The sequence below is a fragment of the Ranitomeya imitator genome, chromosome 2 (genome assembly GCF_032444005.1).
Source record: "Ranitomeya imitator isolate aRanImi1 chromosome 2, aRanImi1.pri, whole genome shotgun sequence".
In the NCBI taxonomy this organism is placed as follows: domain Eukaryota; kingdom Metazoa; phylum Chordata; class Amphibia; order Anura; family Dendrobatidae; genus Ranitomeya; species Ranitomeya imitator.
In genome coordinates, this window is record NC_091283.1 from 424,823,251 (window position 1) to 424,848,689 (window position 25,439).

Sequence of the window (25,439 nt, forward strand, 5' to 3'; positions counted from 1 at the left end):
GAATGAATGCGTCGCATGGATTTATGTCTTTTTACATCAACTAAGGAATTTGCTCCTCAGACCCTGTGGGGTCATCATAACATGGAACCAGACCCCAATCAGAGGACAATAAAACATTAACACTCCTTATCTATGAACTGTTCCAATATTTACGGGCATAACTGTTTATCACTCACATAATGGCAATTCTGCTTCACGTCACCTGTCTTGTCTATGGCATTTTTCTGTGCTGTGCATAAATATGTGATTCTTCAGAATTTTTATTAGTCTATGCCTGATGAAAAGACCGGAGTAGTCTCGAAAGCTTACAATTTATTACCATCTTTTCGGTTAGCCATTAAAAGATATCAACCACTGAGGACTCTCAATTCTATATATTTTATTGTTTAAAACACTTCATGCTAGATTAGTTCACACCAGATTTTTATAAGCTGCTTCACGGTATAATAGTGCAACAAAAAAAGAACAGATCAATTTTGATACTGATGCAAACAGATCATTTTTTTAATGTGTTGTATCAATAAAGTATTTAAGAAATAAAAAAAAAATAAAATAAAAAAACAGCAGGCTACTCCATTTTGACTACAAAAACGGATCCTAATGGAAATTTGCTCAAATGGACACCCATTTGATATACGTTTTGTCAATTACATTCTACACGAAGAGCGTTTCCATTAGTCTACAGAAACGTGGAAAAAGTTGCATTCCTGTTAGCATTTTTCTGCCAAACATGTATAAATGTTAGTGCAATGTCAGTGTGATAATATACTCACCTATTGCAGTTTTTTTCTACATTCATATATACACACATACATAGGGATCTGCTAAAAATTACAATCCATACACTGTTTATCAAGCTGACCTCATTCCAATATGAGCCAGTCTACATTCCCACATTATATGTATCAAATGTGCCTCATCAATCCCATACCTAAGATATTGCCATGATGCAAAATGCCCAATCTTGTGTAAAAAAAGCTTGGAGTTTTGTATACTCTGTGAATTAAATAAAGGGAAGAGCCTTTGGGCCTCACAGGGAGATAATTTGGGAACAGATTCTAGAATTTCTGTCCATTGGTCCATTGATATATGGTCTACATCCATCTGTCATTTCCGGGTGGTGACCCTTTAAATTAAAGGCCATCTTCTGATAACACACTCCCTTAAACAAACCCTGGTTGGTTACTTACGAAGGCAAATGCTCAATAATGCTGTTCAGCAAATAAAACCCTTGGTGGTCATTGGCTTTGGAAGCAATGAGTTTCTGGAAGACGCCAAGGAGTCCAGGCTAAAAGACAAAAACAAGAAATGAGAAGAAAAATAAACAAAAGCATTTGACACATCAGGGACAGCCTTGTCCTTACTCGCGGGAACATGGTCAGTGCAATCAGTATCAGCTCTCTACAGTCCTTACAGAATCGTCCATCTCACTGGGAAAGTAATTCCCAGTGGCTGTGCAGATGGCAACACAAAAAATGAATGTTTACCAGTGAAGGCTCCAGCTATCCTATCTAATTAGCATGAACTGCATTCAGGCCTTATAGACCCGTGACCTTTACAAATATCAGAGGGCCAGCACGGTTGTATGGAGCAGGTTCAGGAGCCAGCGCCTGCTGCTAATGGCAGTAACCGGAACAAGCTCTGATCGCTGCTGCTTAACCACTTAGATGCTTCCTTAAGCAGCATTTAGGTGATTGAAACAATGTAGGACCCTATTTGGGTGCCCATCGCCTTCTCTCTCACCATGATGCAATTGAATGGTGGTAATGGGTCACCCTGGTGACAGAATGCCTTCCAGACATCGTCATCTTGAGGTTCCTATGAGACTTATGTTTGCTGTATGTTGCAATGCTTAAGTATTGCAGTAGTGCAAGTGATGAAAGGAAAATAAAAAAAAAAATAAAAATCACATGTTCAAGTCACCTGGGAGTACTAAAAATAAATAGGTAAAACGTAGTTAAAATCTTTTTAAAAAAAACAAAACAAAAACAAAACAAAACACAACAATAGAGCTGAGCAAAAAGATTTGGAGGATTCTGGTCCAGACAAGAGTCCTGCAAATCACTTCCTACCCACCAGCATCCCCGATAAGATATCAGAAATTTAATGGTGATGCCAGCAGGTAGAAGGATTTCAGGGCACTGGTCCAATGGGCACAGACCTCCCACCTCTCTTCTTCACCAAGATCCTGCGGATGTTTTTGCTCACTGTCAGGGTATGTTCACACGTTCCTGATTTCCATCCTTTTTTTTTCAGGACTGTTTTTTAAAAAACTGCAGCTCTTGGCAGAAAACGCAGGTCCTTTTTTTGGTCCTTTTTTTGTCCTTTTTTGATGCGTTTTTTATGCAGTTTTCTATGCAGTTAAAATGGCTGAAAATACCCTAACCCTACCCCTAACCGTACCCCTAACCCTACCCCTAACCCTATTCTAACCTTAGTGGGGGAAAAAAAAAAAAAAATTCTTAATTTTTTTTTATTGTCCCTACCTATGGGGGTGACAAAGGGGGGGGGGGGGGGGGGTGTCATTTACTATTTTTTTTATTTTGATCACTGAGATATAATCTATCTCAGTGATCAAAATGCACTTTGGAACGAATCTGCCGGCCGGCAGATTCGGCGGGCGCACTGCGCATGCGCCCGCCATTTTGCAAGATGGCGGCGCCCAGGGAGAAGACGGCCGGACGGACACCGGGTAAGTATAAGGGGGGGAGATTAGGGCACGGGGGGGGGGGGGGGGTGGCATCGGAGCACTGGGGGGGGGGGGGGGCGCATCGGAGCACGGGGCGGTGGGATTGGAGCACGGGGGGCGGGATCGGAGCACGGGGGTGGGATCGGGGCAGCCACACTCCGCCCACGCACTTCCGCCCGCTTCCCCGCACTTCCTGCTGCAGCGGTTCGGCACCACAAACCGCAGTAAAACCCGCAGATATTTTTTTCATCTGCGGGTTTGACCTCACAATGGAGGTCAATGGGTGCAGAACCGCTGCGGCTCCGAAAAAAGAAGTGACATGGTACTTCTTTTTTCCCGCAGCTATTCAGCGCGGTTTTTTTTTTTTATTTTCCGCATTGTGGGCACAGCAGTTCCTGTTTTCCATAGGGTACAATGTAATGTACCCTGCATGGAAAACAGCTGCGGACCCGCAGCGGGAAAATCGCGGCAATTCTGCATGAAAAAAAGGATCGTGTGAACATGGCCTCATTAAAATCCATTTTCAGTTGCAGCAGCTCCACAAAAATTATGATATAAAAGGTTACAGGTTGTAAACCTCATATCTAACCCGAAATGGTTCCAATAAATACTGCAGCTTGACACACAGAAAACAAGCCCTGATACAGCTCCATCAACTGAAGGTATAAAATGTTATGGGGCTCTAGTAAAATTCAGAACTGTGTAAAATAAAGAAATGCAAGTTTGGTGTTGCCATAATCGTACTGACCGAGAGAATCATGTTGTCATTTTTACTGCAGAAATAAACCATAAAAATGAAACCCCAAAACAATAGTGGAATTCTGCGTTTCTTTTCCACCATTTTATGCTCTTTGGACTTTTCTTCCTTGCTTTTATGACATTTCATGGTAAAACGAATATTGTCCTTCAAAATGTCAACTCATCTCAAAAAGAAAAAAAAAAAAAAACAACTTTTCATATGGCTATGTCAATGGAAAAAATATGGTTCTTGAAAGAAGGGGAGGATAAATAAAAATAATAATGAGCAAAAGTGAAAAGTCGTTGCATCCTTGAGGGGTTGATGTAGTGACGGTTATTGTCAGAATTGCAAAAATTTGACCCAAAACGCTACAAGATGCTTAAAAGAAAACTTAGCACCAACATGAGCATGAAGACTGAATGTGTAAAATGCTGGCACCTTCTGACCTGACAATCTGGGCTGAGATACAGAAAGTACTGTACCAAGAGCTGGTGTATAGGTGTGCGAGGGTCACACAAATACTATACAGTTACTCACAATTTTATCAGTGGCGTTGGCCGCAATTAACCTTGATCCTCTCTCCATGAAGGCTTGTAAGAGTCTCACTAGGGGAGGAATATTACCAGTTCTCTCCCATAGAATCGGCTGTAGAAGATGCGGGAACAAGGACATGTAGGAATTGGGGATGTCATCTTTGTGCATCTCCAGGAGCAAAGACATTACTTGAAAAACATACGGCATAAACTCTACAGAGACAAAACAGAGCAATGTACAGTACAACCAGAGAAAGAGGATCACTGAAATAGTCACCCACATCAGTTTTATGTTAATAAGGTTATACTGTAACTAAAGTTCATTCAATGGTTTTCCTTGTTCGTGGAATGTACACAATGTAGATTCAGACTGAAAACAGCCAAACCACAAAAGTAGCATATATGATGATAAACAGTAAAGGAACACTTGTGAAACAAACCAGAGCATGTGCTAACCCTTAGATTCCTCACAGCCCCCCCACCCTTTTTCTCTGATGATGTCTTTATACCCCCATTGGCAATCTCTCAATAGCTTCATCTTGTCATCACATGGAATAAATTCAAACAGTCTAGAAAGAGTTTCCAGAGGAGCTGAGCACTTTTGCTGCGTCCATCCCATACTATTCTGTAACATAACCAATAGCACTAAGGAAATTAAAGTGTGTACATGTAACCCTTAAATAAAAACTTACATTTTGATGATAAGTCATAAAAAACACCTTGGAAACCCTATAGTGCACAATAGTAGAACGTACCGGTGTGAATAATCAGACCAAAAAGCTGGAAATAGGGATAATTCAAACTATACCAAGAGATCCAACAACCAACACTTATTCTTAAGGTACCGTCACATTAAGCGACGCTGCAGCGATATAGAGAACGATGCCGATCGCTGCAACGTTGCCGTTTAGTCGTTGTGTGCTTTACCGCTGTGCTTTACAGCCGGCGCTCACAGTCAGTTCGGGAAGCTGACGGCGAGGGACGTGACAGACACCGGAATGTAAGTATGTAGTGTTTGGTTTTTTTTACATTTACACTGGTAACCAGGGTAAACATCGGGTTACTAAGCGCGGCCCTGCGCTTAGTAACCCAATGTTTACCCTGGTTACCAGTGAACACATCGCTGGATAGGCGTCACACACGCCGATTCAGCGATGTCAGCGGGTGATCCAGCGACTAAATAAAGTTCTGGCCTTCCAGCTCCGACCAGCGATGTCACAACAGGATCCAGATCGCTGCTGCGTGTCAAACACAACGATATCGCTAGCCAGGACGCTGCAACGTCACGGATCCCTATCGTTCTAAAGTTGCTCAGTGTGAAGGTACATTTTCTCCCCTTCCTTATCTGAGATTAGTAAAATGTCAGGTAGATAACAGACCCTTCTTCAGAGGTACAAATGTGTTAAATTCGGTTGTGGAATATTAAATGATCCCAGGCTACACTACCTGTGGCCTATGAATCCCTGAGATATCCATATTCCTACCCTGACTGGCAGCGGAGGATGTCACCCTAAATAACGAGGTTTTGGCGCCCCTGCTCCACGGCAGTTGACCCCAACTCCCCCTGATAACACACATACTTCTTAGGGAACCTATATTAGACATAAAACTACTATCTAGTGAGGGGAGAGAGGGAAAGTTAAAAAAAATAGGATATAGCCAGTATCACTTATTTTGTTATCTTGTTAATTGAAATAAGCTTCAATGCCTCTGCCTTTACGAGTTTCTCCTCAAATGGTTCATCAGGAGGCCAGAATTCATGTTTAAACAAGGTACAGATGCTGTGACAGTCATAAGCCTATTGTGGTATACCTGGGCAGAGCATGCTGTGCTTTAAAATATAGTTCCATAGACAGGGTATCACCCACCATGGAACCTCATTGGTTAATGCCAAAGTGTAAGATAACTTCCCTTATAGGTTAGTCAGGTTGGGAGAGTTCATAATAGGGCGATCCGTTTTGTTCCTTCCCCCATGTCATTTTTACCTGCCATTTGGCAGACCATCCTGTACCTCCCTTCTGCGTTCCATAGTGGGACACCTCTGCTCTGGCCGTGCAAGTGCGCTACAAGAGGACCGGAACCAGAAGTGCCTGCGCTCCACGCTGAAACTCAAGCAGGCTATCTGGGCATGCGTGAAATAGATAAGGATATAAGCAGAACGCGCACAGATGGAGCACGCATGTGTGTGGTAAAGTTTTCAGAGACGAGGGTAGCCCTAGTATTTTATCCCAAGGCTAGGTCCGCCACATTAGTCAGACATTTTACAGCCACAAAAGATAGTGTCCCACATGGGGGCAGTAATAGACACAGATAGCGGGCAGATGTTAACCCATAAAGCTATGTGCACACGTTCAGGATTTCTTGCAGAAAATTCCTGAGAAAAACCTGAAATTTTCTGCAAGAAATCTGCATGCGTTTTTGCCGCCATTTTTTCCGGACATTTCCCAATGCATTTTATAGTGGGAAATCCGCAAAAAAAACCCGCAAAATTAATGAACATGCTGCGTTTTTTACCGCGATGCATTTTTTTCGCGAAAAAAACACATCATGTGCACAAAACATGCGGAATTCATTCTAAATGATGGGATGCTTATTGTATGCTTTTTTTTTGCAGTTTTATAGCGTTTTAATCGCGAAAAAAAACAGGAAAAATCAGCAACGTTGCACACAGCCTAAGTGTTTAAAAGAACACACTGTCATTTAGCAATATAAGTTAATTTAGGAGATGACAGAATGGGTATCACATAAGTATCTTATAATCATAGCACTTGTTGGTGCAAAGGAAAAATATAGATAAAGATTAAATACGGTAAACTCATAATAGAAAAATTACACACAGTGATGCATGCACGTCAGCTTCCGATAGGACCAAACAAATAGTTTACAAATGGAGGGCTCAGTAGAGGCACAAATTCTAGAAAACTAGTATATAGGATCTGTTCATTGAGATCCTTAGGGGTTAACCCCTTTAACCCCGAGGGTGGTTTGCACGTTAATGACGGGCCAATTTTTACAATTCTGACCACTGTCCCTTTATGAGGTTATAACTCTGGAACGCTTCAACGGATCCCAGTGATTCAGACAATGTTTTCTCGTGACATATTGTACTTCATAACAGTGGTAAAAATTCTTTGATAGTACCTGCGTTTATTTGTGAAAAAAAACGGAAATTTGGCAAAAATTATGAAAATTTCGCAATTTTCCAACTTTGAATTTTTATGCAATTAAATCACAGAGATATGTCACACAAAATACTTAATAAGTAACATTTCACACATGTCTACTTTACATCAGCACAATTTTGGAACCAAAATTTTTTTTTTGTTAGGGAGTTATAAGGGTTAAAAGTTGACCAGCAATTTCTCATTTTTACAACACCATTTTTTTTTTTTTAGGGACCACATCTCATTTGAAGTCATTTTGAGGGGTCTATATGATAGAAAATACCCAAGTGTGACACCATTCTAAAAACTGCACCCCTCATGGTGCTCAAAACCATATTCAAGAAGTTTATTAACCCTTCTGGTGCTTCACAGGAATTTTTGGAATGTTTAAATAAAAATGAACATTTAACTTTTTTTCACAAAAAATTTACTTCAGCTCCAATTTGTTTTATTTTACCAAGGGTAACAGGAGAAAATGGACCCCAAAAGTTGTTGTACAATTTGTCCTGAGTACGCTGATACCCCATATGTGGGGGTAAACCACTGTTTGGGCGCATGGGAGAGCTCGGAGGGGAAGGAGCGCCGTTTGACTTTTCAATGCAAAATTGACAGGAATTAAGATGGGACGCCATGTTGCGTTTGAAGAGCCACTGATGTGCCTAAACATTGAAACCCCCCACAAGTGACAACATTTTGGAAAGTAGACCCCCTAAGGAACTTATCTAGATGTGTGGTGAGCGCTTTGACCCACCAAGGGCTTCGCAGAAGTTTATAATGCAGGGCCGTAAAAATAAAACAAAAATTTTTTCACACAAAAATTATTTTTTAGCCCCCAGTTTTGTATTTTCCCGAGGGTAAGAGGAGAAATTCGACCCCAAAAGTTGTTGTCCAATTTGTCCTGAGTACGCTGATACCCCATATGTTGGGGGAACCACCGTTTGGGCGCATGGGAGGGCTCGGAAGGGAAGGAGTGCCATTTGGAATGCAGACTTAGATGGAATAGTACAGAGCCCCTAATGTACCTAAACAGTAGAAACCCCCCACAAGTGACCCCATATTGGAAACTAGACCCCCCAGGGAACTCATCTAGATGTGTTGTGAGAACTTTGAACCCCCAAGTGTTTCACTACAGTTTATAACGCAGAGCCGTGAAAATAAAAAATCCTTTTTTTTCCCACAAAAATTATTTTTTAGCCCCCAGTTTTGTATTTTCCCAAAGGTAACAGGAGAAATTGGACCCCAAAAGTTGTCCTATTTGTCCTGAGTACGCTGATACCCCATATGTTGGGGTAAACCCCTGTTTGGGCACACGGGAGAGCTCGGAAGGGAAGGAGCACTGTTTTACTTTTTCAACGCAGAATTGGCTGGAATTGAGATCGGATGCCATGTCGTGTTTGGAGAGCCCTGATGTGCCTAAACAGTGGAAACCCCCCAATTACAGGTCCTTCTCAAAAAATTAGCATATAGTGTTAAATTTCATTATTTACCATAATGTAATGATTACAATTAAACTTTCATATATTATAGATTCATTATCCACCAACTGAAATTTGTCAGGTCTTTTATTGTTTTAATACTGATGATTTTGGCATACAACTCCTGATAACCCAAAAAACCTGTCTCAATAAATTAGCATATCAAGAAAAGGTTCTCTAAACGACCTATTACCCTAATCTTCTGAATCAACTAATTAACTCTAAACACATGCAAAAGATACCTGAGGCTTTTATAAACTCCCTGCCTGGTTCATTACTCAAAACCCCCATCATGGGTAAGACTAGCGACCTGACAGATGTCAAGAAGGCCATCATTGACACCCTCAAGCAAGAGGGTAAGACCCAGAAAGAAATTTCTCAACAAATAGGCTGTTCCCAGAGTGCTGTATCAAGGCACCTCAATGGTAAGTCTGTTGGAAGGAAACAATGTGGCAGAAAACGCTGTACAACGAGAAGAGGAGACCGGACCCTGAGGAAGATTGTGGAGAAGGACCGATTCCAGACCTTGGGGAACCTGAGGAAGCAGTGGACTGAGTCTGGTGTGGAAACATCCAGAGCCACCGTGCACAGGCGTGTGCAGGAAATGGGCTACAGGTGCCGCATTCCCCAGGTAAAGCCACTTTTGAACCATAAACAGCGGCAGAGGCGCCTGACCTGGGCTACAGAGAAGCAGCATGTCATTCGGAAATCAAGGTGCCAGAGTCTGGAGGAAGACTGGGGAGAAGGAAATGCCAAAATGCCTGAAGTCCAGTGTCAAGTACCCACAGTCAGTGATGGTGTGGGGTGCCATGTCAGCTGCTGGTGTTGGTCCACTGTGTTTCATCAAGGGCAGGTTCAATGCAGCTAGCTATCAGGAGATTTTGGAGCACTTCATGCTTCCATCGGCTGAAATGCTTTATGGAGATGAAGATTTCATTTTTCAGCACTACCTGGCACCTGCTCACAGTGCCAAAACCACTGGTAAATGGTTTACTGACCATGGTATTACTGTGCTCAATTGGCCTGCCAACTCTCCTGACCTGAACCCCATAGAGAATCTGTGGGATATTGTGAAGAGAAAGTTGAGAGACGCAAGACCCAACACTCTGGATGAGCTTAAGGCCGCTATTGAAGCATCCTGGGCCTCCATAACATCTCAGCAGTGTCACAGGCTGATTGCCTCCATGCCACGCCGCATTGAAGCAGTCATTTCTGCCAAAGGATTCCCGACCAAGTATTGAGTGCATAACTGAACATTTTTATTTGTTGGTTTCTTTGTTATTAAAAATTTTTTTTATTTGATTGGATGGGTGAAATATGCTAATTTATTGAGACAGGTTTTTTGGGTTATCAGGAGTTGTATGCCAAAATCATCAGTATTAAAACAATAAAAGACCTGACAAATTTCAGTTGGTGGATAATGAATCTATAATATATGAAAGTTTAATTGTAACATTATGGTAAAAACACTATATGCTAATTTTTTGAGAAGGACCTGTATAACTGAAACCCTAATCCAAACACACCTCTAACCCTAATTCCAACAGTAACCCTAACCACACCTCTAACCCTGACACACCCCTAACCCCAACCCTATTCCCAACTGTAAATGTAATCTAAACCCTAACCCTAACTTTAGCCCCAACCGTAACTGTAGCCCCAACCCTAACCCTAGCCCTAGTCCTAATGGGAAAATGGAAATAAATACACTTTTTTAATTTTTCCCTAACTAAGGGGGTTTGATTTACTTTTATAGCGAGTTTTTTAGCGGATTTTTATGATTGGCAGCCGTCACACACTGAAAGACGCTTTTTATTGCAAAAAATATTTTTTGCGTTACCACATTTTGAGAGCTATAATTTTTCCATATTTTGGTCCACAGAGTCATGTGAGGTCTTGTTTTTTGCGGGACGAGTTGACGTTTTTATTGGTAACATTTTCGGGCACGTGACATTTTTTGATCGCTTTTAATTCCGATTTTTGTGAGGAAGAATGACCAAAAACCAGCTATTCATGAATTTCATTTGGGGGAGGCGTTTATACCGTTCCGCATTTGGTAAAATTGATAAAGCAGTTTTATTCTTCGGGTCAGTACGATTACAGCGTCACCTCATTTATATCATTTTTTTATGTCTTGGCGCTTTTATACAATAAAAACTATTTTACAGAAAAAATAATTATTTTGGCATCGCTTTATTCTCAGGACTATAACTTTTTTATTTTTTTGCTGATGATGCTGTATGGCGGCTCGTTTTTTGCGGGACAAGATGACGTTTTCAGCGGTACCATTGTTATTTATATCTGTCTTTTTGATCGCGTGTTATTCCACTTTTTGTTCGGCGGTATGATAAAGCGTTGTTTTTTGCCTCGTTTTTTTTTTTTTTTTTCCTTACGGTGTTTACTGAAGTGGTTAACTAGTGGGCCAGTTTTATGGGTTGGGTCGTTACGGACGCGGCGATACTAAGTATGTGTACTTTTATTGTTTTTTTTTTTTTATTTAGATGAAGAAATGTATTTATGGGAATAATATATATATATTTTTTTTCATTATTTAGGAATTTTTTTTTTTTTTTTTTTACACATTTGGAAATTTTTTTTTTACTTTTTTATTTTGTCCCGGGGGGGACATTACAGATCAATGATCTGACAGTTTGCATAGCACTCTGTCAGATCACTGATCTGACTTACAGTGCTGCAGGCTTCACAGTGCCTGCTCTGAGCAGGCTTTGTGAAGCCACCTCCCTCCCTGCAGGACCCGGATCCGCGGCCATCTTGGATCCGGGGCTGGAGCAGGCAGGGAGGGAGGTAAGACCCTCGCAGCAACGCGATCACATCGCGTTGCTGCGGGGGGCTCAGGGAAGCCCGCAGGGAGCCCCCTCCCTGCGGGAAGCTTCCCTATACCGCCGGCACATCGCGATCATCTTTGATCGCGGTGTGCCAGGGGTTAGTGTGCCGGGGGCGGCCCGTGACCGCTCCTGGCACATAGTGCCGGATGTCAGCTGCGATAAACAGCTGACACCCGGCCGCGATCGGTGGCGCTCCCCCCGTGAGCGCTGCCGATCGCATATGACGTACTATCCCGTCGGTGGTCATAGGGGCCCACCCCACCTCGACGGGATAGTACGTCTAATGTCAGAAAGGGGTTAATAATTGAAACCTGAAGATCCATTCCAACTCCTTTTGAACAATTCTTTTCTCCAGATCTCCCCATCTAACTCTTGGTCTAAGGCTATGTGCACACGTTGCAGATAAGCCTTAGGAATTTCTGGTGCGGATTCTGCCTCTCCTGGCAGAAAACGCAGCTGCGGATTTTGTGCGGATCCGCAGTGTTTTTTGTGCGTTTTCGCTGCTTTTTTTTGCGGATTTGCTGCGTTTTTTACCCCTGCGGATTTCTATAATGGAATGGGTACAAAAACTATGCAGATTCGCAAAAAAGAAGTGACATGCTACTTCTTTTAAACCGCTGCGTTTCAGCAGCGGGTTTTCCGCAAAGTGTGCACAGCTTTTTTTTTTTCTCATTGATTTACATTGTACTGTAAATTGCGGATCTGCAGCGTTTCTGCACCGCAAAAAACGCTGAAGATCCTCAGAGAATCTGCAACGTGTGCACATAGCCTAATGAGTTCAACCATGCAGAGTTATTTGGTTTAAACGACCATCATGTACACCATTAATATGTCTTGTATATTGCGGTATCCTGTTTACTTCGAACTAGCTGAAGAGCCTGGCATTGCCCGGGCATAGTAACGGTGGTTAATTATAACATTATAATGATTATCCTCCATCCCATATTCCTGTGCCCATATACCCATCACACATATCCTCCATCCCATATTCCCGTGCCCATATACCCATCATACATATCCTCCATCCCATAGCCCCATGCCCATCATACACATCCTCCATCCTATCCTCCATCCCATAGTTCCGTGCCCATACACCCATTATATATATATATATATATATATATATATATATATATATATATATATATATATATATATATATATATATATACACACAGTGGGGCAAAAAAGTATTTAGTCAGTCAGCAATAGTGCAAGTTCCACCACTTAAAAAGATGAGAGGCGTCTGTAATTTACATCATAGGTAGACCTCAACTATGGGAGAAAAACTGAGAAAAAAAAAATCCAGAAAATCACATTGTCTGTTTTTTTAACATTTTTTTTTTGCATATTATGGTGGAAAATAAGTATTTGGTCAGAAACAAACAATCAAGATTTCTGGCTCTCACAGACCTGTAACTTCTTCTTTAAGAGTCTCCTCTTTCCTCCACTCATTACCTGTAGTAATGGCACCTGTTTAAACTTGTTATCAGTATAAAAAGACACCTGTGCACACCCTCAAACAGTCTGACTCCAAACTCCACTATGGTGAAGACCAAAGAGCTGTCAAAGGACACCAGAAACAAAATTGTAGCCCTGCACCAGGCTGGGAAGACTGAATCTGCAATAGCCAACCAGCTTGGAGTGAGGAAATCAACAGTGGGAGCTATAATTAGAAAATGGAAGACATACAAGACCACTGATAATCTCCCTCGATCTGGGGCTCCACGCAAAATCCCACCCCGTGGGGTCAGAATGATCACAAGAACGGTGAGCAAAAATCCTAGAACCACGCGGGGGGACCTAGTGAATGAACTGCAGAGAGCTGGGACCAATGTACCAAGGCCTACCATAAGTAACACACTACGCCACCATGGACTCAGATCCTGCAGTGCCAGACGTGTCCCACTGCTTAAGCCAGTACATGTCCGGGCCCGTCTGAAGTTTGCTAGAAAGCATTTGGATGATCCAGAGGAGTTTTGGGAGAATGTCCTATGGTCTGATGAAACCAAACTGGAACTGTTTGGTAGAAACACAACTTGTCGTGTTTGGAGGAAAAAGAATACTGAGTTGCATCAATCAAACACCATACCTACTGTAAAGCATGGTGGTGGAAACATCATGCTTTGGGGCTGTTTAAAAGCAAAGGGGCCAGGACGACTGATCCGGGTACATGAAAGAATGAATGGGGCCATGTATCGTGAGATTTTGAGTGCAAACCTCCTTCCATCAGCAAGGGCATTGAAGATGAAACGTGGCTGGGTCTTTCAACATGACAATGATCCAAAGCACACCGCCAGGGCAACGAAGGAGTGGCTTCGTAAGAAGCATTTCAAGGTCCTGGAGTGGCCTAGCCAGTCTCCAGATCTCAACCCTATATAAAACCTTTGGAGGGAGTTGAAAGTCCGTGTTGCCAAGCGAAAAGCCAAAAACATCACTGCTCTAGAGGAGATCTGCATGGAGGAATGGGCCAACATACCAACAACAGTGTGTGGCAACCTTGTGAAGACTTACAGAAAACGTTTGACCTCTGTCATTGCCAACAAAGGATATATTACAAAGTATTGAAATGAAATTGTTTCTGACCAAATACTTATTTTCCACCATAATATGCAAATAAAATGTTAAAAAAACAGACAATGTGATTTTCTGGATTTTTTTTCTTAGTTTGTCTCCCATAGTTGAGGTCTACCTATGATGTAAATTACAGACGCCTCTCATCTTTTTAAGTGGTGGAACTTGCACTATTGCTGACTGACTAAATACTTTTTTGCCCCACTGTGTATATATATATTATATATATATATATATATATATATATATATATATATATATATATATATATATATATATATATACTAGCTGAAGAGCATGGCGTTGCCTGGGCATAGTAAATATCTGTGGTTAGTTATAGCACCTCACTTCTCATATTTTTCCATCACGCCTCTCATTTTCCCAATCACAGCTTTCATTTTCCCCCTCATATCTCTCATTTTCTCCCTTACACCTCATTTTCTCCCTCACTCCTCTCATTCCCCCCTAACACTTGTCATTTCGACCTCACATCTGTCATTTTCCGATCACTCCACTATTTTCCCTCACTCCTCTTTCGACCCCACATCTGTCATTTTCCGATCACTCCACTATTTTCCCTCACTCCTCTCATTTTGCACTCGCACCTTTTCATTTTCACCTCAGTATATACATGTTTGTCATCTCCCTTTATATATAGTATACACCTGTATGTCATCTCCTGTATATAGTATATACCTGTATGTCATCTCCCCTGTATATAGTATATACCTGTATGTCATCTCCTCCTATATATAGTATATACCTGTATGTCATCTCCTTCTATATATACATAGTAACATAGTAACATAGTTAGTAAGGCCGAAAAAAGACATTTGTCCATCCAGTTCAGCCTATATTCCATCATAATAAATACCCAGATCTACGTCCTTCTACAGAACCTAATAATTGTATGATACAATATTGTTCTGCTCCAGGAAGACATCCAGGCCTCTCTTGAACCCCTCGACTGAGTTAGCCATCACCACCTCCTCAGGCAAGCAATTCCAGATTCTCACTGCCCTAACAGTAAAGAATCCTCTTCTATGTTGGTGGAAAAACCTTCTCTCCTCCAGACGCAAAGAATGCCCCCTTGTGCCCGTCACCTTCCTTGGTATAAACAGATCCTCAGCGAGATATTTGTATTGTCCCCTTATATACTTATACATGGTTATTAGATCGCCCCTCAGTCGTCTTTTTTCTAGACTAAATAATCCTAATTTCGCTAATCTATCTGGGTATTGTAGTTCTCCCATCCCCTTTATTAATTTTGTTGCCCTCCTTTGTACTCTCTCTAGTTCCATTATATCCTTCCTGAGCACCGGTGCCCAAAACTGGACACAGTACTCCATGTGCGGTCTAACTAGGGATTTGTACAGAGGCAGTATAATGCTCTCATCATGTGTATCCAGACCTCTTTTAATGCACCCCATGATCCTGTTTGCCTTGGCAGCTGGTATATACCTGTATGTCATCTCCTCCTGTATATAGTATATACCTGTGTGTCATCTCCCCTGTATATAGTATATACCTGTATGTCATCTTCTATATATAGCATATACCTGTATGTCATCTCCTCCTGTATTTAGTATATACCTGTAGGTCATCTGCTCCTGTATATAGTATATACCTGTATGTCATCTCCTCTATATAGTATTGTCAAGGTGAAAATATGTCTTTATACACTTTTGTACTTTATATATATTCTTATGCTGTGAAACAATAAGTTTTTCCCTTTGCTTGCCAAATGCAAATTTAACTGTATTTAAGATGGCTGCCAGTATTCACCTTTGCCCTACTTTTTGTTCTTGCCAAGAATCTACTTTCGTTTCTGAAGCTAAAGTATCATTTCTCTGGAAATCGAAACTTAACAAGATGTGGACAAAGGAAGATTCATCAGATGATGTCAGGCCAACCAGAGGGACTGAATACTAGATACATTGCTTAAACCCCGCCCTCTGCACACCTTCCCCCAATGGACCATATAATGTTATGTATATGAAATAAAGAGTTCAGTTGCTGTGAGGTTAACACTACGTGTGGAAGCATAAGCAGACTGAGTTTGAACCAGCTTTTGTCTGACTCATTCTTCACTCCGGTACCACTGCTTTTAATCTGATTTGGAATGACTGGTGGATGAAGGGTATTGTCGTGACGACCCCGACAATTTGGCGCCCAACGTGGGGCGTGGCCCTCGAGATCCGAGACCCCCTGGACCCATGCCTGGACGTCCGTGGACGACACCCGTAGTGGCTGACCTCGAGGACTGATCACCCTCCAAACACGGTAAGTGGAGATCGCATACTATGTATGTGTCACACTTGCTAGTGTTTCAGCCATTATTGGTTAGTCTGTGGTCTCCTTGGGTCTGGGGAGTGACCGGTCGAGTGGTGAGACCGAGCGCGATCCCGTGCCACGCTTCGAACCAGCAACTGAGAGACGTCGCACTCTGCGCGTCCTCGTGTACACCACACCTCCTCCACCGGTCATTGTACTCCATTCAACCACCCTACCCGTGACTATTGTCTAGTAGCGATAGAGTGAAAGATTGAAGAAGTTTTGTGGATTGGGGGCGGCTTTGAGAAAGGGATAGGAGACGCAGCCTCTGTGATATTGTACACCTTGGTAATTAAGACGTCCCAAAGGGGGACCACCAGAACCGCTTGGTAATTAAGACGTCCCAAAGGGGGGACCACCAGAACCGCTTGGTAATTAAGACGTCCCAAAGGGGGGACCACCAGAACCGCTTGGTAATTAAGACGTCCCAAAGGGGCTACCACCAGAATCTCAGTGGAGGGCTCTCACTAGGAGACCGCCTCCCAACGTTTAGAATATCGTGACAGGACAGACTGTAATCACTGGTGTTCAGGTTAGGGAAAAATATTGAGTGCGAGGCTCTTTATTCATAGCATGTCGAGCGCGAGGCTCCGTGTTAGGACACAAGTGTTGCTGTCGCTGTCAGCGGCCTACTGCAGAAGGGCGTAGTATTCTGTGAGTCATGTTGCGTCTCTTAAAGCAGAAAAAGTCTGTGCCCCACGAGTTAAGTGAGGATGCTGTGGAAGTCAAGACAATAGTAGAGTCACGGGAGGGCAAGAAGGCAGTCAAGAATGGAAAAAGGTTGATGGACAGGAAAGATGAAAGGATGCAGAGCCCGTGTTTGGTTATAAAATACCTCAATCATTGGTTTTTCTGAGGTGTTCTGGCATAGGAATTGTGTGAAGGTTTTGTAGAAATTAATTGAGTCTGAGAATTGCTGTATTCCGTTACTGTGGTTTTCCAAAACACCCCATGGGAGGGGGGAGTCAAATAGCTGCGTTATTGTTTTCTTTTGTGTTGAGGAATGCTGTAAATTTTTATTTCTGTGTTCGTAGCTGATGGGAGGGGTGAACCCCTGCGCGAATTGTTTTCTGATTTCTCCTCTTTGTGCTGCGGGCCAGAGAAAGGGGGGCAAAAGTTTCCAGAAGAACTTAACCCTGTCTGTATCAGCAGCTGCAGCAATCCTCACTCGCTCTCTAGCCGCCGCAGCTTCAAGGATACGGCACGCAGCTCGGTTCCTTATCAGTGGCCCAAGAAACAGATTCCAGCTCCAGCCCACTCCCTTACACAAATCCAGTCTTACACTCCAATATTCATTTTAACCCTGTGTCTGGAAATCTGAGACTGGAGAAATACTTGTATAATCTGTGCTGCAACCAAACCTAAGTGAATTACGCTGAATCCTGTCCAGATAAGATCACATGTAGTGATAAGCTGACACAGGATAGTGGGTAGTGGGGACATTAATTTTGGGAGTAAGCTGACAGTAATCCTTTTGGGAAGGAGCTGTAGACCAGCATGTCATGTCACCCCAAACCGGTCATCTAGTCACCCCCACCACCAGAGAACCAACCACATCAGGTAGTGTAAGACAGATACAGGAGTATTATCCCTGGAAGCCCTCTGACTAGCTAGCTACGCTAAAATAATTGGCTGACCCTGAGAACAAACCTTTCCCATTAGACAGACAAAGACAATATGATGGACGTATAAGTGCACCTGAGCAGACCTAGAGAGTTGGTGAGCCAAGATGATGGTCAGATGGTCCTTGCGTTATATAACCCCTATGTAGATGAATATAATGAGTTGTATATCTTACATGCCCTTTCCACGGTTATGCTGGCCCTGATAGGCCCAGATCCACCCCCAATAATGCCTGTAAAAAAAAAAAAAATAGGGGGGATAGTGTTGTTAACCCTGTCAGTTAGAATATGCCTATGTCACGCTGATTCAGTATGTGGGTAATTTTTTTGTTTTTTGTTGTGTACACAGACAGAGCAGGAAGCCATTGTTGCCACTGTTAGTTTTCGCAAGTATCTGGCAGATCTGAACTGTCAGGTTTTGGCCTCGAAACTTCGGTTCTGCCTTGGTCAAGTGATATTTTTGGGTCACTGTCTCCTTCAGGGTGCCAGACACCTCACAGAAGAAAGAAAAAAAAATAGCCGTCAGCTCCCTTCCATTCCCAAAAGATGAGACTGAGCTCCAGCGTTTCCTTGGACTATGTACTTATTGTTGTCAGTGGATACCGGACGCATCCCGCATAATGCAACCTCTCTACAAGGCCCTGAAAGACTGTTCAAGATATGCTGATGATTTTGGCAGATTTCACACCGGATACGCTGTTACTATGGAAGACACTGTAGTGCACGGAGCTGCACTCCCTCCCTCCCTGTCAGCACAAGAAGCAGAACGTCAGGATCTGTCTGCTGCATGTGTTCTGGCCAAAGACAGGCGGGCTAATATACACGGACTCACAGTATGCATTTGGTATTGCTCATGATTTCGGAGCCCTATGGACCAATCGAGGGTTTGTTACTACCGCCGGGACTCAGTGAAGAATGTTGAAGCTGTTAAAGCCCTCATGGACTCAATCAAATTACATACTCAGGTGGCCATTATCAAAGTTAAGGAGCACGGTACCATGGAACAGTCCACAGACTGTTGGCAACACCTTTACGGATATGCAAGCAAAAGCCGCTGCTCTCCTGCCTGTTGAACCGCCCATACCAGCTATGGTGACCACACGCTCTCTGCGTAAACAGTTACAAGAAACACTGACTCTACAGGAACCTGATGATCTATGCCAGACTGAGGTTTTCTGTCGGACCCCGCAAGACCGCTTAATGACGATGCAGAGAATGTCTCCAAAGGAAGAAGTGAAGCAGTGGAAAGCTGATGGAGCACGTATGGACAATGGTCGCTGGAAAAAGGACCAACTTGTGTGTCTCCCTAAGCAGATGTACCCTGCTATTGCCACGTAGGCGCATGGGCTCACACATCGAGGTATCTGTCAGACCTGCAAACCCGGTTAACTTCAATGTTTACCCCCGAAGCACCTTGCTAAGCCCGATTATCCTTTCCAAAAGCTCCAGGTGGACGACAGGACCACATCACGTTGCCTAAGTCTGGAAGGTATGAATATTGCCTGGTGGTTGTCGACATGTTCTCCAGTTGGCCAGAAGTATTCCCCGTTACCAACGTGACTGCAAAGACCACAGCAAAGAAACTGGTGATGGGAGTTATATGCAGATATGGTGTTCCAGAAGTTGATGAAAGTGACCAAGGCCCGGACTTTTCTTCTCATGTGTGTCAGGAGGTTCTGACAATGCTTGGATCCACTGTAGCCCTCCATACTCCGTACTCTCCACAATCTAGTGGGAAAGTTAAGAGGCTGAACGGCACACTGAAGGGACAATTGACCAAAGTGATGCAGGAGACTATGGCTCCATGGCCAGGGCTCTTACACATTCGTACTACCCCTATTTCAAAACATAGCCTGTCCCCATATTGTTTGGTGCTAGGTTCTCAGTTGTAAATTTTCAGTCTCAGTAGTTGTCAGACGAAATTGACTGTGCTGTTCAATATGTTATTCAGTTTAGTAAAAAATGTTGCTAACACCCATGTTTTAGTTTCTTTTTCCCTTCCAGATTCAGCAGAAACCGATATTGGTCACAATTTGAAGCCTGGTGGTCTTATGGTCGTGAAAAGCTATGTCAGTAAAACTTGAAGGAAAGAGCACCTGAATCCACGCTTCATACTGTAAAAGAGACCGGACCAGCGCTTACTCATAGTGATGATCGAAGGAAAATGTTGCTGTTGTTTTTGGTCCAGAGACTGGGGGTCATCCTCGCCCCTACCTTTCCGGCCCCTATTGTAAATAATTCCGGTGCCACTATTCTCTGGGTAAACCTAACGGCCCTGGTAAATATCTGGTGATTTGATTTCTGCGATGTAGTCAAGTGCCCCGAGACTCAGCGGGTGGTAGAGGGAATTATCCAGTATTATATATGTGTTACCAGAGATAACAATTGTGCTGGGAAGATATTTTCATAATGTGTTTAATAGTGGATACTATGGGAATTTAGGCCATATACAGCTCCAGGATATTAGCTTCAGACCAACCAAGGCCCCTGTTACCAGTACAGCTAAAACAGGCCCAGGTGAACGTTTGCAAAATATAGTTAACGAAGTAATCCCCATTCCAGGTCTTAGTTGGCAAGAAGTCTTCTCCATAGAAACACAAACAGCCCCAAGGACAAATTTATGGTTAGAATGGGTAAGATACAATGTAAGAGTTCAGAATATTTCTGTAGGATGTATTGCTTGTGCTGCAGCGGATACACATCTATACACACATGCATTGTTTTTTCCTGATGACAATACCACTGCCTGTGTTATGAATCTGTTGAAGGGTCTAAAGTCCACTGATTGCTCAGATTATGTCCCACTAATTCATGAAGCACCTAAACTAAAGGTCCCAGGAGGGATAACTGTGTTAGCTGATAATTATACCTGCTTATAACTCCCACGACACTACAGGTACACCAGTAGGGGTCTTCGAGACAGGTTTCTGTAAAGAGAACAATTCCCTGGATACTGACTTGCTAGCTAATCATACACAGTATATGTACGACGTTTATTGGTTATGTGGAGATGGTAAGCCTGGATAGGTCAGTGCACCCTTGTTAAACTAGCTATGCAGTTCAAGATTTTACCTTGGGATCCGGAGACACCTGATGAATATACCAGAAAGAGGAGAAGTCTCGATCAGCTCCATATGAGTTATGAAGAAGATCCATTGGTGTACATTGGAGTGCCCTTGGAGTGCCAAGGGGGTGCCTGACCAATTTAAAGCCCAGAACCAGATCTATGCTGGCTTTGCTTCTTTATTCCACAAGTGCAGATTAATAAAAATGTTGATTGGATCAATTATATATATTACAGTGAACAAAGGTTTGTCAATTTTACCTGTGATGCCTTCCAAGGTATAGTAGAGGAATTGGGCCCTAACACTAGAATGACCCTCCAAAACCGACTAGCCCTCGATATGATTTTAGCAGAGAAAGGAGGAGTCTGTGGGATGGTGAGAGAGGAATGTTGTACCTATATCCCTCAGTACTCTGGGGTAAATGGAAAGACCATGATAGCCCTTAAGAAGATAAATGGGTTAGCAGCAGAATTAAAGACTAATGCTGGAGTAGACACATCTTTCTTTTCCGGTTGGTTGGGTGGGCTCAAAGGATTCCTTCAACAAACTTGTCTAGTACTGATTGCTCTCCTTGTAGTTGGATCGATAATCCTCTGTTGTGTTATTCCCCTGTATAAAAAGGTTATCACTGAGGCAACTCCAACTGGCACCTTCCTCAACCAAGAGGTAGACCCACTAGAGTGCGATGGCCCTGATCCAGGGGAAATCCCTAAGTACGTCCCCCTCAAGATGTTAGATAAAACCCCTTACTCTCAGGTGCTAAGAGATTTAGTTTAGGGACAGCGGGAGAACTCCATGTGAAGCTAGTGAAGGGTTCAGCTGCCTGGAGGCCTCTCACAAGGGGAGAGCTTCTGAGGTGTCTGGATGAAGAAATCCACCTCCCCTTTCCCCATCACATGGACAGTCTCGAAGGATCTTTCTTTTTAGGGAAAAACTTAGTGTTTAGGGGGGATTGTCAAGGTGAAAATATATGTCTTTATACACTTTTGTACTTTATATATATTCTTATGCTGTGAAACATTAAGTTTTTCCCTTTGCTTGCCAAATGTAAATTTAACTGTATTTAAGATGGCTGCCAGTATTCACCTTTGCCCTACTTTTTGTTCTTGCCAAGAATCTACTTTCGTTTCTGAAGCTAAAGTATCATTTCTCTGGAAATCGAAACTTAACCCCTTCCCGACCCATGACGCCACGTAGGCGTCATGAAAGTCGGTGCCAATCCGACCCATGACGCCTATGTGGCGTCATGGGAAGATCGCGTCCCTGCAGATCGGGTGAAAGGGTTAACTCCCATTTCACCCGATCTGCAGGGACAGGGGGAGTGGTAGTTTAGCCCAGGGGGGGCTTCACCCCCTCGTGGCTACGATCGCTCTGATTGGCTGTTGAAAGTGAAACTGCCAATCAGAGCGATTTGTAATATTTCACCTATTATAACTGGTGAAATATTACAATCCAGCCATGGCCGATGCTGAAATATCATCGGCCATGGCTGGAAATACTAATGTGCCCCCACCCCACCGATCGCCCCCCCAGCCCCCCGATCTGGCCGGTACACTGCTCCGGCTCCCCTCCGTCCAGTGCTCCGCTCCCCCCCGTGCTCTTGTCCGCTCCCCCCGTGCTCCAATCACCCCCCGTGCTCCAATCACCCCCCCTGCACTCCGATCCACACCCCCCGGTGCTCCGTTCCACCCCCCAGTGCTCCATTCCAGCCCCCCGTGCTCTGTTCCACGCCCCCCGTGCTCCGTTCCACCCCTCCCGCGCTCCGATTCCCCCCCCCCCGTGCTCCGATCCCCCCCCACCCCCGTGCTCCGATCCCCCCCCCCACCCCATCATACTTACCGATCCAGCCGGGGTCCCGTCAGTCTTCTCCCTGGGCGCCGCCATCTTCCAGAATGGCGGGCGCATGCGCAGTGCGCAGTGCGCCCGCCGAATCTGCCGGCCGGCAGATTCGTTCCAAAGTGCATTTTGATCACTGAGATAGATTATATCTCAGTGATCAAAATAAACAAAACAATAAATGACCCCCCCCCCCCCCCCTTGTCACCCCCATAGGTAGGGACAATAAAAAAATAAAGAAATGTTTTTTTCCACTAATGTTAGAATAGGGTTAGGGTTAGGGCTAGGGGTAGGGTTAGGGGTAGGGTTAGGGCTAGGGTTAGGGCTAGGGTTAGGGTTAGGGGTAGGGTTAGGGTTTCGGTATGTGCACACGTATTCTGGTCCTCTGCGGATTTTTCCGCTGCGGATTTGATAAATCCGCAGTGCTAAACCGCTGCGGATTTATGGCGGATTTACCGCGTTTTTTTCTGCGCATTTCACTGCGGTATTACAACTGCAATTTTCTATTGGAGCAGTTGTAAAACCGCTGCGGAATCCGCACAAAGAAGTGACATGCTGCGGAATGTAAACCGCTGCGTTTCCGTGCAGTTTTTCCGCAGCATGTGTACAGCGATTTTTGTTTCCCGTAGGTTTACATTGAACTGTAAACTCATGGGAAACTGCTGCGGATCCGCAGCGTTTTCCGCAGCGTGTGCACATACCTTTAGAATTAGGCTATGTACACACTGTGCGGAATTGGCTGCGGATTGGCCGCTGCGGATTCGCAGCAGTGTTCCATCAGGTTTACAGTACCATGTAAACATATGAAAAACCAAATCCGCTGTGCCCGTGGTGCGGAAAATACCGCGCGGAAACGCTGCGTTGTATTTTCCGCAGCATGTCAATTCTTTGTGCGGATTCCGCAGCGTTTTACACCTGTTCCTCAATAGGAATCCGCAGGTGAAATCCGCACAAAAAACACTGGAAATCCGCAGGTAAAACGCAGTGCCTATTACCCGCGCATTTTTCAAAAATGATGCGGGAATATCTCACACGAATCCGCAACGTGGGCACATAGCCTTAGGGTTGGAATTAGGGTTGTGGTTAGGGGTGTGTTGGGGTTAGGGTTGTGGTTAGGGGTGTGTTGCGGTGTGGGTTGTGATTAGGGTTATGGCTACAGTTGGGATTAGGGTTAGGGGTGTGTTGGGGTTAGTGTTGGAGGTAGAATTGAGGGGTTACCACTGTTTAGGCACATCAGGGGTCTCCAAACGCAACATGGCGCCACCATTGATTCCAGCCAATCTCGTATTCAAAAAGTCAAATGGTGCTCCCTCACTTCCGAGCCCCGACGTGTGCCCAAACAGTGGTTTACCCCCACATATGGGGTACCAGCATACTCAGGAGAAACTGGACAACAACTTTTGGGGTCCAATTTCTCCTGTAACCCTTGGGAAAATAAAAAATTCTGGGCTAAATTATTTTTGAGGAAAGAAAGCGTATTTATTATTTTCACGGCTCTGCATTATAAACTTCTATGAAGCACTTGGGGGTTCAAAGTGCTCACCACACATCTAGATAAGTTCCTTTGGGGGTCTAGTTTCCAAAATGGGGTCACTTGTGGGGGGTTTCTACTGTTAAGCCACATCAGGGGCTCTGCAAACGCAACGTGACGCCCACAGAGCATTCCATCAAAGTCTGCATTTCAAAACGTCACTACTTCACTTCCGAGCCCCGGCATGTGCCCAAACAGTGATTTACCCCCACATATGGGGTATCAGCGTACTCAGGAGAAACTGGACAACAACTTTTGGGGTCAAATTTCTCCTGTTACCCTTGGGAAAATAAAAAATTGCAGGCTAAAAGATCATTTTTGAGAAAATAATTTTTTTTTTTTTATTTTCATGGCTCTGCGTTATAAACTTCTGTGAAGCACTTGGGGGTTCAAAGTCCTCACCACACATCTAGATTAGTTCCTTTGGGGGTCTAGTTTCCAAAATGGTGTCATTTCTGGGGGATCTCCAATGTTTAGGCACACAGGGGCTCTCCAAACGTGACATGGTGTCCGCTAACAATTGGAGCTAATTTTCCATTCAAAAAGTCAAATGGCGCGCCTTCCCTTCCGAGCCCTGCCGAGTGCCCAAACAGTGGTTTACCCCCACATATGAGGTATCGACGTACTCGGAAGAAATTGCCCAACAAATTTTATGATCCATTTTATCCTACTGCCCATGTGAAAATGAAAAAATTGAGGCGAAAATAATTTTTTTGTGAAAAAAAAGTACTTTTTCATTTTTACAGATCAATTTGTGAAGCACCTGAGGGTTTAAAGTGCTCACTAGGCATCTAGATAAGTTCCTTGGGGGGGTCTAGTTTCCAAAATGGGGTCACTTGTGGGGGAGCGCCAATGTTTAGGCACACAGGAGCTATCCAAACGCGACATGGTGTCCGCTAACGATGGAAATAATTTTTCATTCAAAAAGTCAAATGGCGCTCCTTCCCTTCCGAGCCTTACCATGTGCCCAAACAGTGGTTTACCCCCACATGTGAGGTATTGGTGTACTCAGGAGAAATTGCCCAACACAT

General features: G+C 43.7%; 1 protein-coding gene across 3 annotated transcripts in view; it reads right to left on the reverse strand.

The window, feature by feature from the left end:
• Nucleotides 1-25,439, reverse strand: part of CSE1L (chromosome segregation 1 like) — a 111,454-nt gene that overhangs the window by 35,040 nt on the left and 50,975 nt on the right. For all 3 annotated transcript variants that reach the window (XM_069750824.1, XM_069750825.1, XM_069750826.1), the window contains exons 20-21: nt 3,966-4,174; nt 1,191-1,288 (exon numbers count right to left, since the gene is read on the reverse strand). In XM_069750824.1, the coding sequence (XP_069606925.1) occupies nt 1,191-1,288; nt 3,966-4,174 (307 nt within the window). The remainder of the gene's footprint in view (nt 1-1,190; nt 1,289-3,965; nt 4,175-25,439) is intronic.